Source organism: Alexandromys fortis, unplaced genomic scaffold, assembly GCF_014885135.2.
Source record: "Alexandromys fortis isolate MF-2015 unplaced genomic scaffold, M_Fortis_MF-2015_v1.1 scaffold_0, whole genome shotgun sequence".
Lineage (NCBI taxonomy): Eukaryota > Metazoa > Chordata > Mammalia > Rodentia > Cricetidae > Alexandromys > Alexandromys fortis.
Genome location: NW_026067949.1, coordinates 22,320,738 through 22,339,060, shown reverse-complemented (window position 1 = coordinate 22,339,060; position 18,323 = coordinate 22,320,738). Strand labels below are relative to the sequence as shown.

General features: G+C 44.1%; 1 protein-coding gene across 1 annotated transcript in view; it reads right to left on the bottom strand.

Annotated features, from left to right (window-relative positions):
- Klb (klotho beta) overlaps positions 1–15,784 on the bottom strand; it is a 37,351-nt gene extending 21,567 nt beyond the window's left edge. Inside the window, exon 1 of the mRNA XM_050149958.1 lies at positions 13,794–15,784. Within this exon, the coding sequence (XP_050005915.1) occupies positions 13,794–14,618 (825 nt within the window). The 5' untranslated portion in view covers positions 14,619–15,784. The remainder of the gene's footprint in view (positions 1–13,793) is intronic.
- Positions 15,785–18,323: the final 2,539 nt, after the last annotated feature.

The window sequence follows — 18,323 nt, the reverse complement described above, 5'->3', positions numbered from 1 at the left end:
GGCCTAGAACTCACAGAGATCTTCCTGCTTCTGCCTCTCGAGTGCTTGTGTTAAAGGGGTATGGATCCATATCTAGTCTAAATATTTTTTCTATTGTGAATGAAAGCTGAAAGAAGAAAAGATAAACGACTTACCCGAGTCTCAGTGCTAAGACTAGAAGCAGGTAGAAGCCCTTCAGTTTCTAGCTCACTGTCAGTACCAGGGCTCTGTGCAAAGTTAGTTCCGTGCCTTTGAAATGTGCTTTTGTCTCTGAGACTGGAAGGTGGCTGCGTAGGCTGTGAAAATGCAAGGGGTACCTATGGATATGGCACACACGTGAGGGGTGGCACACTGAGAGCACCTCTCAGGGACACGGCAAGAAAAATCATCCGCGAATCAGAGCTTCGACTGAGCCTTCATCCCGCTTTACCAGCTGGGCGCCTCCTCAGGACCCAGTCACACGAGGAACCCACAGGATTGCCTTCTGTTTTGTTTTTCCGTAAGTTATACATACGTCAGCAAAAGCAAGTCTACATAAGTGTTTTTCTTTGAGACAGGCTCTCACTATGTAGCCCAGACTGTCCTGGAATTAATTCCCTATGTAGGCCAGGCTGGCCTCGAACTCACAGAAATCCGCCTGCCTCTGCCTCTCCGAGCTCTGGGATTAAAAGGTGTGTGCCACCACCATTTTGCAAGGCCCTATTCCTTTTTTTTTTAAGGTTTACTTATTAAGCATATAATGTACTGCTGGCAAGGAAGGCACCAGGTCTCATTATAGATAGTTGTGAGCTACCATGTGGTTGCTGGGAATTGAACTCGGGACCTCTGGAAGAGCAGCTAGTACCCTTACCCTCTGAGCCATCTCTCCAGCCCAAGGCCCTATTCTTAAAAATAAATAAATAAGGCTTTAAAACACCAGAGAATAGTTGGAAGCAGTTTCTGTCAGGGAATTGGGCTGTTTTGTATAATTATTCTTGCAGAGTTTCCAAACTTCTAAAAATCCCAAAAGAAAAAAATGTGCCGGGCGGTGGTGGCACACGCCTTTAATCCCAGCACTTGGGAGGCAGAGGCAGGAGGATCTCTGGGAGTTCGAGGCCAGCCTGGTCAAGAGCTAGTTCTGGGACAGGCTCCAAAGCTACAGAGAAACCCTGTCTCGAAAAAACCAAAAAAAAAAAAAAAAAGTAATGAAAGGATGTACTCATTCATAGGTGGTTTTTAAACATAAAGCAAAGAAACCCAGCCTACAAACCACAATCCCAGAGAACTTAGACAACAATGCAGACACTAAGAGAGACTTACATAGTGTACAATTTTAAGACAACTCTGAGGCCATTTCTGAGACCTCTCAGCAGCAATGCTCCCCCTCCCCTGGGAACCAAGGACCTAACAACTTCACATGCACGTACTGACATGTTGGGATCTCCCTGAGTCTTTGTGAATGTTTTCCACAGTTATTGAACAGGAGCAAGATAACCCTCAGGTGTTGACTCAGTCCCTGTCACTATTTTCAGATATGTTGTTCTTAATGAAAACATGTGTATATATATATTAATTTGTTAGCTTGCCTAAGCAATTCTTTGGTGGCTCTTAAACAAAATAAAGAAAACGAAGCTCAGATAGTGTATAACTTCTTCAAGGTAAGAGAGCTGCTGACTGGTGGGCCCAGAGCCCAGGACCTCCAGCTGTCCACCAGTCTCTCCAGCATGAGCCATGCCATGATCATGGGCGGACACGGATGCACCAAGAAGACGACAACCAGAACACTCACTTTCCAAACACCGTGTACTTCATGTCCAGATGCGGCTGCTTGCCGTAGGTGATGAAGAACTGAGATCCGTTGGTATTTGGGCCATTATTAGCCATAGACACAACACCTCTAACGTTGTGCTGGAAAAGACAAACCACGGCATTAATTTAACTGTGCTCTGTCAACCGCAAACCTCAAAGGTAGACAGGAACATTCTCAGCCTTCCCGATATTCAGGGGACCAAGAATCATGGAGCTAGTTTCTCTTAGTATGAATGCAAATATGAAAGTTATGTATTGGGGCTGGAGAGATGGCTCAGAGGTTAAGAGCACTGGCTGCTCTTCCAGAGGTCCTGAGTTCAATTCCCGGCAACCACATGGTGGCTCACAACCATCTGTAATGAGGTCTGGTGCCCTCCTCTGGTGTGCAGGCAGACATGGAGGCAGAATGTTGTATACATAATAAATAAATAAATCTTTAAAAAAAAGTTATGTATTATCTTTTTGTTTGTTTTTGAGACACGGTTTCTCTGTGTAACTTTGGAGCCTGTCCTGGAACCCACTCTGTAGACCAGGCTGGCCTTGAACTCAGAGATCCGCCTTCCTCTGCCTCCTGAGTGCATGTATTATCTTTATCCCTGATAATCGTGTCTACAATTTGCTTATGTAATCATATCTTCCAATCAATTCCATTTTCACTGTGAAGAAGTAGACACAAACACTTATTTCTATCAACGTATAATACATTTGTATTAAGCAATAGTGTGCTGGAACGAAGAAATGATCAGGAACAAAACCCAAGTCCCCCAAATCTCTTCCTGCACACTGGACTCTGCTAGTTCCTTGATCTGCTGCACTAGTTATACTAGTTTAGGGGTCTGCTGCACTAGTTATACTAGTTNAAAAAACCAAAAAAAAAAAAAAATGTAATGAAAGGTAAATATTCTGGAATTTATTGTGCATGGGGTGTGTTTTGTACCCAATGATAGCATATGTTTAAAGTAAAGCAAGAGGAGAAGGCTATGATGGCTTAACATGAAAGAAGACTGGACAATGAAAACCCTTGCTATAATCTCTGGTTAGGAGAGGAAGCAGGAGGTACCAGCATGGCATTCGCCCCCGCCCCTCCATTTTAGCTTTTGGAGGCAGGGTCTTGCTATGTAGCCTTGGCTGGCCTGGAATTCATTATGTAGACCAGCTTGGCTTCTGCCTCTGCCTCCCAAGTGCCAGGAGTACAAGTGCACCCCACATACCTGGCAATGTACCACCTTCCTGTTAAAACACCCACCATTAAAAGATGCTGGCTTTCTCCCACTTCTGGGTTCTCCCAAGCCGTTTTCAAAGGACACCATCAGATTACTCAAGGACCACTCTAGGTAATTCTGTGATTCATTCATGACTAACTGATACGTTAGAAGGTCCTAGGCTATGCCCAGCATTCCTAGCACTGTATTACCGGTGGTTTGAATGAAATCGTACGTTGTTATTATTATTACTATTGTGTATGCATGCTTGTGAGTATTCACGTCTGTGCCTGCGGTGTATGCGCGTGTGTGCTGGTGCTTGTGTGCATGTACCCACACAGAAGCCCGAGGAAGACATGGAGTGTACTCTGTCACTCTCTGCTTTATGAGATGGAGTCTCTCACTGAACCAGAAGGTAGGCTGGTGGCCGGGAAACCCCAGTGATTTTCCAGCCTTCACCCCTAATAGTACTGAGGGTACAGGCACCAGCATAGCCACACCTGGCTTTTCACTTGGCGCTGGAATGTGAGCTCAGAATCTCATGCTTGCAAAGCAAGCGTTCTTGCCCCCTAGTCACCTCTCCGAGAGCCCGTGTGTGTCTACGGACTTTTTTTTTTTTTTAAATTGTTCTTGTTGTTTGTTTTGAGACAGGGTATCACTATGAAGTCCTGGCTGGCCTGGAACTCGATTTGTAGACCATGCAGGCCTCTAACTCACAGAGATCTTCCTGCCTCTGCCCCCTTAGTGCTGGGACCAAAGCGTGTGCCACACTTACCCTAATGTGGAAGGTGTTTTTTTTTTCCCCAACATTTCATCGTAAATGATCTAGTACATAGAACGGTTCTCCTCCAGTCATGTTTTCAAACCATTCGTTCCCATTTGCATGACTTGTAGTAGTTTTTACTCTGGCTGGTGTATTCTCATGTATGAGAGAGTTCAAAGCTGTTTAGACCAGACTGCAAAGTTATTCTATGATCATTTATAAATACATGTATCGAAACTCTTGTTAATCATTCACTGAAGTTTAACTTTTTCTACTCAGTAGTTAGAAAAAGTAAATATTATTACTCTTGAAGGTTTCAGATTGCCATTTTTACCCTTTGAGTCTGTGACTCTTAGAAATAGCAGGGTGTTATGGTTGTAGAAACCATCTTTGGCAATTGTCCCCGAGCAGTTCTCTATCTCTTATTTAAATTTGATTAGAAGTATTTCAAAGAATAATGAAGCCAGGCACGGAAACACAAACTCAAAATTCCAGCACTCGGGAGGCAGAGGCAGGAGGATGGGGGTTGGAAGTCAGTCTCACCTTCATAGAGAAACCCTGTTTCAAACAATAAATGCAACAAAAGAAAATTTAAAAGGCCAGGGGATGGGGTGCTTGTAGCCTGTTTGCCTAGCTGAGTTCAATCCCTGGAAACCACATGGTGGAGGGGAAAAATGGGAGTCATTCTTTTTTCTCTTCTCTTCCTTTTCCTTCCGTCCCTCTGTCCCTCTCCTCCTCTCTCTCTTCCTTTTCCGATTTGAGGGTGGGGAAGCCCACAAGTCACAGTCGGAGCAGGAGGTCAGAGGACAACTTTCACTTCCTGTTCTCTCCTTCCACTGTGATCTGGGGATTGAATCATGTTGTCAGTCTTGAGGGCAAGTGTGTTTGAAGCTTCAACACTTCTTAGCTAAGTAGTTTATGGATCTGGTAGCTAAAAATGTATTAGTCTTTTAGTTCTAATTGCAGCAAATCTTAATTTTGCCTGTATTAATAATATCGTACAATTTTCCCAAAGGAGCTTTCGAAACTTTTTTTCCCAAAGAAAATTTATTTCTTCCAATCTTTGAAGATTTACCTCAATATGTATAAGACCTCAAAAAGCCTCCCATTGAAGTTGCCAAGACTGCTCAGTAGTTAAGAACACACTGCACTCTCAGGTGGACCTGAGTTTAGTCCCAGTGTGAAGGAGACGACAACCTGAGTGTGGTTCACACAAGCACAGTGCTTTGGGGGCAGAGACAAGGACTGCTGGGCTTGCGGCTTCAGGGAGAGACCCTGCCTCAAAGGAATGAGGCTCACCCCAAATCCTCTCCTGCTCTTCCCTTGGACACTAGTTATAGTTTTCAGGATACTGTTGGTTACTGTTGGTGGGGGGTGGGGGTGGTTGGCTGGAAGACTTAGAGGTGATTTTTAATGTACGTCAGTGCATCTTAGAAACCTGCAGTCTTCTGACATTCCAGACAGAAGCTTGGGCGGTATGTGGGCCAAGGAAGGTGCATAAATCACGGGATTCATTTCTCAGCGTTGTTTTTGTGGTTTTAACACTAACTTTTGCTTAAGAATTTCAACACCTTTTTTAAAAAAAGCTATATAAAGACAGTTTCCTTCCTCTTGCATTTTGCTACAAGATCTTAACATATCCAGCTGGCCTCCGACTCTGGAACCTCCTCAGCTTTCCAAGTGCTGAGATTACAACCACCCCAGCTATTTTCTATTCTTTTCACTTTTACTTTTTAAGCTTTGACTACATATTTAAGATTTATTGTGTGGGGAGATACCGTTTGTCGCATTGCATGCAGAAGCCAGCTTGTAGACGTTGGCTCTCTCTTTCCACCCTGTGGAAAGTAGGGGGCTGAACTCATGCTTTCAGGGTTAGCGGCCCACCAGGATTTTTAAACACTTGCTGTCTTGTTTCATTTTTATTTTTGCTTGTGAAAATCATGAACACAAAAGTAGAAGAGCATGGCCGGGCAGTGGACGTCTTTAATCCCAGCACTGGTGGTGGTGGGGGGGGCAGAGGCAGGTGGATCTCTATGAGTTCGAGGCCAGCCTGGTGGACAGAGCAAGTTCCAGGACAGGAACCACGGCTAACCAGAGAAACCCTGTCTTGAGAAACAAAGAACAAAACAAAGCGAAATAGGGGAGCATGATGAACGCTCATTGACACACCACTTGGCTTTTACAACTCGGGCTATTTTTAAAAGCTTTTTTTGGGGGGGGTGCTGAGACTCAAACCCAGAGCCTTGTTCACTTGAAAATGTTAAGGTTTATTTTCTTTGTACTTATGTGTATGTGTCTGCTTGTGTATGAGCATGTCATATATGTGTGGGGAGGCCAGAAGAAGGCGTAGGGTCCAGCTGGAGTCACAGGGAGCTGTAGCTTCCGCACTCAGTCCTCTGCAGAGCAGTGAGTGCTCTGAGCCACACAGCAACCTCTCCAGCCCCTCTGCAGGAGTTGTGCCTTACTTTATTTGTTTGCCTTTAAAAAACTTTATTTATTTGACTTTTTGAGACAGGGTCTCATGGAGCTCAAGCTAACTTTGCAGCAATTAATCTTGAACTCTTGATCCTCCTGCCTCTAGTTCCTCAGTGCCGAGATTACAGGCATATCCCACCACTCATGCAAATAAAAACTTGACAGCATGGTGGTGCTTGCCTTTAACTCTAGCACTGGGGAGGCAGAGGCGGGGTGGTCTTCGTGATTTCAAGGCTGGTCTGGTCTACAAAGTGAGTTCCAGATAGCCAAGGTCACAGGATAAAGCTTGTCTCAGCTGGGCGGTGGTGGCACTCGCCTTTAATCCCAGCACTCAGGAGGCAGAGGCAGGTGGATCTCTGTGAGTTCGAGGCCAGCCTGGTCTACAAGAGCTAGATCTTGTCTTGAAAAGCCAAAAAGCAAAATACAAAAAAAAAAAAACAAAACCACCAAAAAGCAAAAAACAAAACAAACAAAACCTCCCGTCTCAACCCTAAAACAAAATAAAAATAAACAAATAGAATAAAAAAATTTAAAAAAATTTGAAAAAGAAAATGATTTTTAAAATATCTATTTATTTCTTTGACATATACGTAACATTTGCCCAGTGTTATGTGAGCTTCTCCAACTAATGATGCAAAGAAATGGTTGGACAAAGTCCTCAAAGAGGTGGAAAACAAGGAGAAAAAATAGACTTATCCCAAGCTCAGGAACCAGCCAGTGAGGGCTTGACCTCGAGTGAGTTTCCCAACATCTCGTGCCCTGACGCCTCTTTCACAGTGTGAAGCAATCCCTTAAATCCCTAAGGAATGTCAAAAAGCATGTCAGCATTTGTGTGTGGCATACAAAAAAGTGTTGACATAGGTTGCGTTTGATAGAAAACCATGTTACTGAAGACTGTAGCGTAAAGTTCGTTTACAATAAATTCAGGGTCAGTGAGCTGACTCCGTGGGGGAAAGGGCTTGTGAAGCCTCGTGGTGTGAGTTGGATCTAGAGAACCACAGAGCAGGAGAAAACTAATTCTCCTAGTAGACCTCTGACGTTTACACTTGAGTCACTGCATGTGAGCAGCCCCATCCCCAACACACACACACACACACACACACAATACAATTTTTCTTTTTCTTTCTTTTTTTTTTTCGAGTCACTGTCCAGGCTGACCATTTAATTTTTTTAAATTAATTTATTTTTATTATATGCACATTGGTATTTTACCATGGGTGTTAGGTTCCGGAATTAAAGACAGTTGTGAGCTGCCACATGGGTACTGGGAATTGAACTCAGGTCCCTGCAAGAACAACCAGTGCTCTTAACCACTGAGCCATCTCTCCAGCCTTCCTCCTCCTCCTTCTTCTTTTTTTTTTTTGGAGACAAGGTCTCTCTACGTAGCTCTAGCTGTCCTGGGTCTCACTAAGTAGATGTGACTGGTTTTGAACTCACAAAGAACCATCTAACTTTGTCTCTCAAGTGCTGAAATTAAGGGTGTGTGCTACCATGTCTGGCATACACAATAAATTTTAAAAATCAAAAATAACGTAAGCCAGGCAGTAGTGGCACATGCCTGTAATGCCAAGTGTTGGGATAAAAGGCATGTGCCACCATCATTTGGTTTATACCAACTTTTAAAACCATTATTTAGGATTAATTTTTTTAAATTCTATGTATATGTGTGTCTTTGTGCAAGTGCATGTGAGCACAGGTGCTCTCACTGTTCGGAAGAGGCCATTGGCTCTCCTAGAGCTGGAGTTACAGGCAATTGAGAATCACCTGTCATGGGTGCTGGGAACTGAGCTTAGGTCCTTTGCAAGAGCAATATGCGCTGTCAGCCTCCCCAGCCCCCTCCTGAAAACATTTCTTAAAGTATGGTGTCTTCCTAGCAAACGAATTCACTTTGAAGTTAGATGTGCACTTTAGAGTGCCAACGGAAATCTGAGAGCTGTGTTGTAAGATCACAGCCGTCTTTCCACCCTTCGATGGAGCCATATTTTATCTGAAAGCTTGTCCATACAGATAGAAGTCACTGGTTTTTGAGAAGTGGAGGAAAGGGAAGGACTCTTGACCGCTGTGGGACATTTGGCAATGGTCTAGGTACACTCGGGCTGTCACAAGCCTGAAGCAAGGCTGGTTCAGGCTGAGGAATTAGAAGGGGTGGGGAGATCTGGGGCTGCTGATGAACATTGTAGAATACGCAGGATAATCCATCGCAACAGAAAGTTTTCCAGCCCCAAATGTCAATAGCTCTGGGGTCAAGAAACCCTCACACTATGTCAACAGCATATGTCTATGAAAGATAACATTTCAAAGCCGCAGAAGGACCACAGCTAACATGGACGCCAGCAGTGCTTTGTGAACTAATAAACGGAATGGCTGACTGCTTCACTGGCAAACTCACACCCCAACCTTGAGACTATTTACTCAGGGGCTCCCAGGTGCCCCACTTTCTGGGGCAAATTTACAAACTTAGATTATTATTCATATTTATGAATTTAAGAATAGAATGAAAAATGAATGCCATTATTGTCTTGACTAACTAATATGAACTCTTTCAGCTTTGATGATCAAAGAAAGAAGGGTACCACCTGAGAAGGCCAACTATCTATGCAACTTTACTTATTTACTTTGAAAATTATATATTATTTATTTTGTAGGCATGTGTGTATATGTGTCTGTTTGGGGGTGGGCGCAGGCCGTAGACCTCTCTCCTCCTACCAGGTCATCAGGCTTGGCAGCAGGTGACTTTGCCAGTTGAGTCGCCTTGCTAGTCCTATTTATTTAGTTACTTATTTATTTGTTTATTTATTTTGAGACAGATTCTTGTTTGTTTGTTTGTTTTGAGACAGGGTTTCTCTTTGTATCTTTGGCTGTCCTGGAACTCCAGGCATGCCTTGAACTCACAGAGATCTACCAGCCTCTGCCTCCCAAGTGCTGGGGTTAAAGGCATATGCCACCACACCCAGCAAGACATTTTAACTATGTAACCCAGGCTGGCCTGAAACTTGAAATCTTCCTGCCTCCACCGCTGAGTGCTTGGATTGGTACATTGGGCGTGTATTACCTCATTCATCTGACTATTGGGATGCAGAGGCAGGTGGATCTCTGTGAGTTCGAGGCCAGCCTGGTCTACAAGAGCTAGTTCCAGGACAGGCTTCAAAGCTACAGAGAAACCCTGTCTCAAAAAACCAAAACCAAAACAAACAAAAGCAAGCAAACCAAACCAAAACAAAACCTACAAAAAAACCACACCAAAAACCAAAACAAAAAACTGAATGTAAGAGATCCCCTTCTTTTCTCTTTTTAAAATATATTGAATTTTGTGACAATGTTTTTGCTGTTGCCCTACCTGACCTGGAACTCTGTGTAGACCAGGGTAACCTCAGACTCACAAAGATGGGTTTCCCGAGTGTTAGGATTGAAGGCACATCCCATCAAACCCAGCTAAAATCTTTCTTCTATGAAGGAAAAAACAACATCCACATATCAGAAGGAACGGACGCGAGGGAGGGAGGAAAGGGCCCTCTGAGGCTGTCCTAGCTGCCGCGTCCATTGTCCCTGCTGAGTCAGCCAGGAAATTGCTCCTTTTTGCTTAATGCCGCCTTGGATTCGGCCTGTCACTACAGCGAGCACGTCCTGACGAATGCGCCGCCAGACTCATATCTGCGGTACGTCCGGAGTAAGTGACAGCACCGGGAGCAGAAGGAATGGACTTGATTACATCCTTGATACATGGCTCCCGGATTACAGAGATTAAGTTAGAACCCCAAAGTATTCACTCACTGGACATCCGTACCCTAACGTGTGCCAACTGTTCCGCGTTAGATGCTGGAAACATAAAACCCAAGAGCGAGCAAGCCGAGCAGGTGAGAAGGCTCAACAGGGAAAAGCACTTCCCACCAAGCCTGAGGACCCGAGTTCCGTCCCTAAGATCCACGTGGTGGAGAGAGACAGAGAGAGAGAGACAGAGAGAGAGACAGAGAGAGACAGAGAGAGACAGAGAGAGAGGCAGAGAGAGAGAGACAGACAGACAGAGAGACAGAGAGACAGAGAGAGAGACAGAGAGAGACAGAGAGAGAGGCAGAGAGAGAGAGACAGACAGACNGAGAGACAGAGAGACAGAGAGACAGAGAGAGAGACAGAGAGAGAATGACTCCCTAAGGTCATCCTCTGACCTCCACCCCTGTGCCTCAGCCTGCCCATGCTCCTTCCCAAACCAAATAAACATGGCATAAGAACACAAAACCAAAGAAGCAAGCAGACAAAAAGGAAAAATAAATAAAAATAAAAAACAAAAACAAAAAAACAACACAGCAGCATCATCAAAGAAAGTCTCTGTAGGAACTCTGTCTAAATGAAGAGGAAGGAGAGGATGAGGGGCTGGAGAGATGGCTCGGTGGTTAAGAGCACTGGCTGCTCTTCCAGAGAACCGGGTTCAGTTCTTCCCACCCCCGGCCACACATGGCTGCTCACAACTGTCTGTAACAGACACACAGGAGGCAAAACACCAATGCATGGTGCATGTAATGTAATGTGCATGGCGGCACATCCTAGCACTTGGGAGGCAGGGACAGGCGGATCGCTGCGAGTTCGAGGCCAGCCTGGTCTGCAAAAAACAAAAACAAACAAAAAAGGCTCAGACGACGTGGCTGCTGTGAGCCCACAGAAGGACAGAAGGGACAGTTACCTCTGAGGAGGTAACAGTCTAAAGCAATTTTCTCACAACATTGGACAGAAAAAACAGGGCTCTGAAAGGCATTTTGTCTGGCTGGAATGTGCTAGGAGGGCTGGGTGCAGAGCACTAGCAAGGTAAACCTGGCCACTGCCAACAACACATCAGGATGGGTCGTGTGTGCTCCCAGAGTGACATGGCAGCCGGATGAGAGAGTGGCCAGATGTGAGCTGATGTGACGGCAGGGGTTGTGTTTTGAAGGACAAAGCTTCCTTGCCTTAAAGCTTTAGGAAGCCACTGAAGGATTTATGCAGGGAAACAACCTGATACATATTTCCAATCTTATTCTGTCAAATGGGCATGATTATAGCTGCCTTGTAAGGCTGTTGTGAAAATTACATACAAGAGTTAATTAGATGCTTAAAAATGGATATGACAAGTCTCACCCTTATTCTGCTCCAAACACTATTAAAAATTCAGAACAGAACATCCATTGGCCAGTAGGATTATGGGAAATTTACTCCAGGGGTACAGACTTATGTTAAGGAATCATAAAGTAGCTTCAATAACATAGAGTCTATCTAAGTCAGTTGGGAGTTTGCCTAGCATGCACGAAGCCCTCGGTTTGGTCTCCAAGGCCACACCAATCAGGAATGGTGGCCCACACCTCTATTCACAGCACGGGAGCTGGGGCAGAAGGGTAAGAATTTCAAAGTCATCCCCAGTTATATAATAAATATAACAAATTCAAGGCTAGTCTGGGCTGTGTGAAGCTTCATCTTAAAAACAAAAACAAACAAGCAAACAGAACCCCAAATTCCTCGTTAGTCTGTAGTGAGCTAGACAGTTCAGGTTGCCTCTAAACCAGGACATTTCAAATTGAGATAAACTTTTGGAGATCATTCTAGAGCTAAAGTGACTCTAACAGTTATTGTATGTTTTTCAAAACCTCTGAGAAGTAGAGAATAAAGTATCCTAGGGTCACATAACACTTGAGCTTTAAATTAGCTTTAATTTAGTAAATGGTTTTGAACTACAAACTAACTCTCAAGAATGCTTCTCCTGGGCCACAAGGAGAAGCAGGAAGGGAAAATACTCTTGCAGCATAAAATATCAAAATGATCTCTTTTATGTTAAAGAAAAGGCTGAAAGGAGATGTGGGGAACGAGTTCACTTGAGGCTACCAAAGCCTTACGAGACTTCTCTCTGTGCAATAGGTCACCGGGTTAGGCAGCACATTTCACTGTCTGGCTGACATCAAGGGACTCCTTAGGTCACTTATTTAGGCTAGTGGTTTAGAAATCATGAGCACATCAGAGAAGTGACTTGGGACAACATGATTACTTATAAATGGAACCTTCTGAGATGGCTCAGTGGCTAAGGCTCTTGTAGTCAAGCCTGACAACCTGAGTTTGTTCCCCAGGACCCACGTGGTGGGAGGAGAGAACTGACTCCAGCAAGTTGTCCTCTGACCTCCACAAGTGTACCGTGGCACGTGCACAGGGATTGGTGTGAGCACACACTCTCACACCACACACATGCACACACACACTCACACAGTCATGTACAAATGTAACAGAAACTTAAAAAAAAAAGTCTAGCTGATGAAATAGAGGAAAAGGGAAACCACACAAATACAGCTTTTTAAAAGTTACATCGGCTGCAACAAATGCAACCTGGTTCTCGCCTAGGGAAGATGTGACAAACTATCGGACTAAATATGTAAGATATATGTTTATGCAAATTCAGAAAATCCAAAGAAAAGAGGGTTAAATGGGTATGTTTTATGTGCCTGGGCACTTTTTCTGTTTGGACATATTTGAAATGTTGATTCCTTAGGAGTCAAATGATTTCCCTCAGCACATTATAAAATGTTATTGCTCACTTTTTTTTCATTTTAAAGTATAACAATTTTAGAGTAGTTTACTTTTCTCAAGTGAACTATTTATCCAAGAGGTTATATCTGATTTCAGATGGCAGCCTTGTGCCACTCCGAAGTCCCTAGGTTACTCTTTAATAAAAAGACTTAAAGAGCATCTCATTATGTTGCCAGTCATACAGCTCAGTTTACAGCTGCTGAATTTTATTCTGAACCGTGGCTAAAATTGTTAATCTCATTGAGCTTCAGGTCTCCTTAAGATGGGAACAGTGAAAAGGAGGGCCTGTTTCATGGTTGATATGAGGGTCAAACGTGGTACACAAAAAGGGCTTCCCATAGCCTGTGGTACCCAGTAGGAGCTATTATTTCTCCTGTGCTTTCATAATTGCTTTAATACACTGAACATTTTCCAGCATAAATTCTGACTTCTGAAACACATTATTTTAAATACCTTAGCAGGGTCTAATATTCCCAGCTTTTATATTATTGCTTTCATTTAGCTCCCAACACATGTCGGCCCGCCTGTTTTGCTGTGTGGCACACATAATGCCAGACGTGGGCTACAAATCATCTCGCTTTCCATATTTAATATGCACAGGTGAGCTATTGGCGATTCTCTTTCTACTATAGCTAAGTACCACTCAGAACAGGAGCAACAAATCCATACCGAGAATGATTGTGCATTAATATTATTCTGGAATCGGGATGTGTTGTTGGAAAAGAAGCCCAACCTCTAAATCTATAAGCTGCTGCTTTCCCACAGAATAAAGCTAGACTCCCATTACTATAACTTTAACCACATAACTATAGATTTTTAAAAATGGCCTTCAGTTGCAACTGTGAAAGAAACTAAGCTAACATATATTAACACCAGCTTTGGAAGATGAAACATATTTTACTTTAAACATAAAAATCAAGGACAGACTTTGTGAGTTAGCATGAAACTAGTGGTGCCGATTTTTACTAGACTACCCCTTAAACAGAGTGTTTCTTTGAACCCCCACACCTGTGCTCAGAAGCTCTCGTGAGAAGCCAGCCGTACAGTACCTTGATCAGGTTGTGTCCCACAGTGTAGACAGCTGTTAAATTTCCCTTCTCTCCTGGCGCGTGCATACCTGTGCCAAACCCATGCCAAGCAACGAGGTAAGGGTTGTGAATTGTGATCCAGTATTTGACGCGGTCCCCGAAGGTCCGGAAGCAGTAGGTGGCATAGTCATTGAAGAGATCTATCAGAGTTGCGTTTGTCCAGCCCCCATACTCCTCCTGTAGTGTCAAAGGCAAATCCCAATGGTATAAGGTGACGATGGGCTCCATATTCCTGCGTATCAGCGAGTCCAGAAGCGCGTTGTAGTACTGGAGACCTTTTGCATTCACGGCTGCTACTGTTCCATTGGGGAACAATCGTGGCCAGGAGATTGAGAACTGATAAAAAGAAACTCCTAAAAATTCCAGAGCCGACAAGTCCTTTTCCAGAAACACGTAACTGTCGGCGGACTTGGCTGTGATGTTGACATCTCTCAGGTGTGTGTGGATGAAACGATCCCAGATCGAGGGTCCTCGCCCGTCTGTCTGCCGACTCCCTTCCACTTGAAATGCTCCAGTCCCGACACCCCAGAAGAAGTTTTTAGGGAAAGTGTCATAGAGAAACAGCTGACTTGCATTGACCGGACTCACATAATGTTTTTTATCCCATAGCGCTCTCCCGTCTCCAGAGAATCCGGTAACAGCTCGCAGCAGAACAAGCGCTGACAGCACCACAGATCTTTGCAGTGCCCTGTTGGACATTGTTTTCCTAGAGCGTGTGTTTCTTTCATCAGAGCTGAAGAAAATCCATTCATTCCCTGGAGACCCCGCTGCACAGCCTGCCTTCATTTGCCACTAACTGCTGGACTGTCTTTATCAGCTTTCCAGCAAAAGCCTGTGATTGTAAAGCCCTGTCAATGATTAGCCTGGACCGGGAGACTTAGGATGGGTCATGAGAGCCACGCAGTTTGAGGGAGGTGGCCTCAGTGCAGTCAGCAACACGTGTCGTCTTCTAGGGATGAGCAAAATGAGATGGATGGGAATGCATCTCTGGCGCTAATTTGAATGTGTTAACCCATGGGAACGATGCCCAAGAGTGGCATTGTCTGTGTAGCCTTCCACAGAGATTGTTTCTGAACGTTTTGAACTTTATTGAGTAACGGATCTACTTTTCTATTCTTAGAGTCTTAGAGTGGTAATTTTATCATCTCCCATTTTAGGGAAAGCAATTTTACATACAAATCAATAGCCAGAAATAAATAATTAAAAGCAGGCTACCACACTTCAACCAAAAACATACACACCCAAGAATAATCTTAGTAAATGTCATCTGTTTTAAGAAAACGTAGTTGAACTGGGCAGTGGTGGTGAATGCCTTTAATCCCAGCACTTGGGAGGCAGAGGCGGGTGGATCTCTTTGAGTTGGAGGCCAGGCTTGTGTATATAATTAGTTCTAGTACATCTAGGGCTACACAAAGAAACCCTGTCTCAAAAACAAACAAACAAACAACTTAGTTGAGCACACTGGTTCAAGCCTGTAACTCCAGAAGTTGGGAGACTGGGGCAGGAGGATTGCTGTGAGTCTATGAAGGCCTGCCTAAGCTGCATAATTCAAAGGCACCTTGGCTACAAAGCAAGACTCCATCTCAAAGATCTGCAAACCAAGCCAAGTAGGTGCTTTAGGATCGGTGCCCCAGGAGGTGGTGGCAAGAAGTTCTAGGTCATTCTTGGCTACAAAAGGAATTTGAGGTCACTGGGGCTACGCGGTATTGAATGTGGGAGACAATTTGAGTTTGAGGATTTGCTGGAGTATATGAGTTGAACTTCTTTTTGGCAATAATAGGGCTTGAACTCAGGACATGTGCATGCTAAGTAAATGCCCCACCACGGGCCTATGTCTCTAGTCCTCTTTTGACTCTTATTTTAAAGCAGGGGCTCACTCTGTTGCCTATAAACTTGATATGTAGTGCAAGCTGACCTGTAACTTGTGGCAATTCCCCTGCCTCAGGCTTACATCACCAGATCCAGGAAGTAGCCTAAATTAAATTTTTATTATTTATTTATTTATTTATTTAATTTATTTTAGATGGTCTCACTTCATAGCCCTGGCTGACCTGGAACTCAATTGTGCACCACAGTTTCCTGCTCCATAGAAGTAGCATAAATTGTGTGGTGGTGAGCATCTCAGCCCTTGAGAGGCCGAGGTAGGCAGACTCCATAGTAAGTTCCAGGCTAGTCAGAGCTTCATAGTGAGACCCTGTCTCAAAAACAACAAGAAAGCCAACTAAAACAAGCAACCCAAGAAGCATAATAAGGATGATGTTTGTGGATTATTATGAGGGTAAAGTTAGCACACCTGAGCCACTTCAACTAGAGATGGACACATAGTAAATGCTCAATAAACTTAAATTAAAAAAAAAAACTATCCAAGACAGGCTCTCATTCTGTAGCCCAGGCTCTGGCTTGGGACTTCTGGGGCTCTTCCTGCCTCAGCCTCTGAGAGCCGGACTTACAGATAGGGTTTTGTTGTATCTCCAAGGTTGCCCCCACCTTCTCCCCAGAGAAAAAGCATTATTTTTACGTGGAAGGAAAGGAGTCCAGGAAGCGGCGGTCATAGGCAGTGTTGAAAGCACGGCTCCGACCTGGTTCAGGCTTCCCTTACGTGTGCACACCTCCCTCTAGCTCGACACACACTAAGCTGTCCACACCCAGTTCAGCCTCAGTGTTTTCCCAGGTGTGCCTTCCCCACTGGCTATGTGATACTCCCTTTTTCTAGATCGTGTCTGGGTTTCTTTTTGGTTTGGTTTGGTTTTTGGTTTTTGGAGACACTGTTTCTCCATGGAGCCCTGGCTGTTCTGGAACTCACTCTGTAGATGAAGCTAGGCTTGAACTGACAGAGATCCTCCTGTCTCTGCCTCTCAAGTGCTGGGTTAAAGGTGTGTGCCACCACCCTTTGGTGCAATAATTTTTTAAAAAATATTTTATTTATTATGTATACAGTGTTCTGCCTGCATATAGGCCTTCAGGCCAGAAGAGGGCACCAGACCCCATTACAGATGGTTGTCAGCCACCATGTGGTTGCTGGGAATTGAACTCAGGACCTTAGGAAGAGCAGGCAGTGCTCTTAACCACTGAGCCATCTGTCCAGCCCTAGTGCAATAATTCTTGAAGTTAATCATAACTCAATTATTTTTCTCCTTTAAAATATATTTTTTTGAGAATTTCACATATGCATAAAAGGCATTTTGGCATATTCATCCCCATCCCTCCCTTTCTTTAACTCCTCCCGGATCCACCCCGCACTTCCCACCCCTTCCCAACTTTGTGTGTGTGTGTGTGTGTGTGTGTGTGTGTGTGTGTGTGTGTTTGAGAGAGGCTACCCCAGAACTTACTATATAGAACATGCTGACTTTGAATTCCCAGATATCTACTGAGTCCGATTTGTACTGTCTGTATACTCATGGGTGTTGGGCCATCCACTGGAGTATGGTCAACCTATGAAGGGCCATACCCTTAAAGAAATCTGACCCAACCCCAGAAGTCATCAGCTGCCAATAGCTCTCCTTTCTTCTTTCTTTCTTTCTTTCTTTTTTCTTTCAATTTTTCAAGATAGGGTTTCTCTGTGTAGCCCTGGCTTTCCGGGAACTAGCTCTGTAGACCGGGCTGGCCTCAAACTCAGAGATCCATTTTCCTCTGTCTCCCAAGTGCTGCGATTAAAAGCGTGCATCACCACCACCCAGTTTTAATTTTCCTTCTTTTATATGTTTGATTTTTTTAAAGATTTATTTATTTATTATGTATAAACATTCCTTCCATGTATGTTTGTATGCCAGAAGAGGGCACTAGATCTTATTATAGATGGTTGTGAGCCACCATGTGGTTGCTGGGAATTGAACTCAGGACCTTTGGAGGAGCAGGCAATGCTCTTAACCACTGAGCCATCTCTCCAGCCCCCTATATATTTTATTTATTTATTTATTTTTTAAAGATACATTGACTGAGGCTGGTAAAAGGGTCAGCAGTTAAGAGCACTCGCGGCTCTTGAAGAGGATTTGAGTTTGGCTCCCAGCCACTCACAGGCAGCAGGCAACCACCTGCAATTCTAGTTCCAGAGTCTGATGTTTTTTTCTGACCTCCAAAGGCACCCGTGTGGCATATGTATACACACCCAGGCAAACAGATGGGCTCACATAAAATATGGTTAAATAAATCTAAACTTTTTTTGAGACAGGGTTTTTCTGTGTAGCCTTGGTTGTCCTGGAACTCCCTCTGTAGACCAGGCTAGCCTCAAACTCCCAGAGATCTTCCTGCCTCTGTCTCCCGAGTGCTGGGGGAAAAGGTGTGCACCACCACACTCGGCTGAAAAAATCTGTAAGGTTAAACAAAATGTGTATGTGTGCGATTTAGTGAGGTAAAAGTTTCCTGATGAGAAACCAGATGCTTTCCCACTAAGGCAGGAAGAAGCAGATGTCTGTTCTCATCACTGTTAGTGTGTGCTGTCCTGATTGTTGACCTGATGATTGACCTTGGGACGTTCCTAATGCTCTACCACTG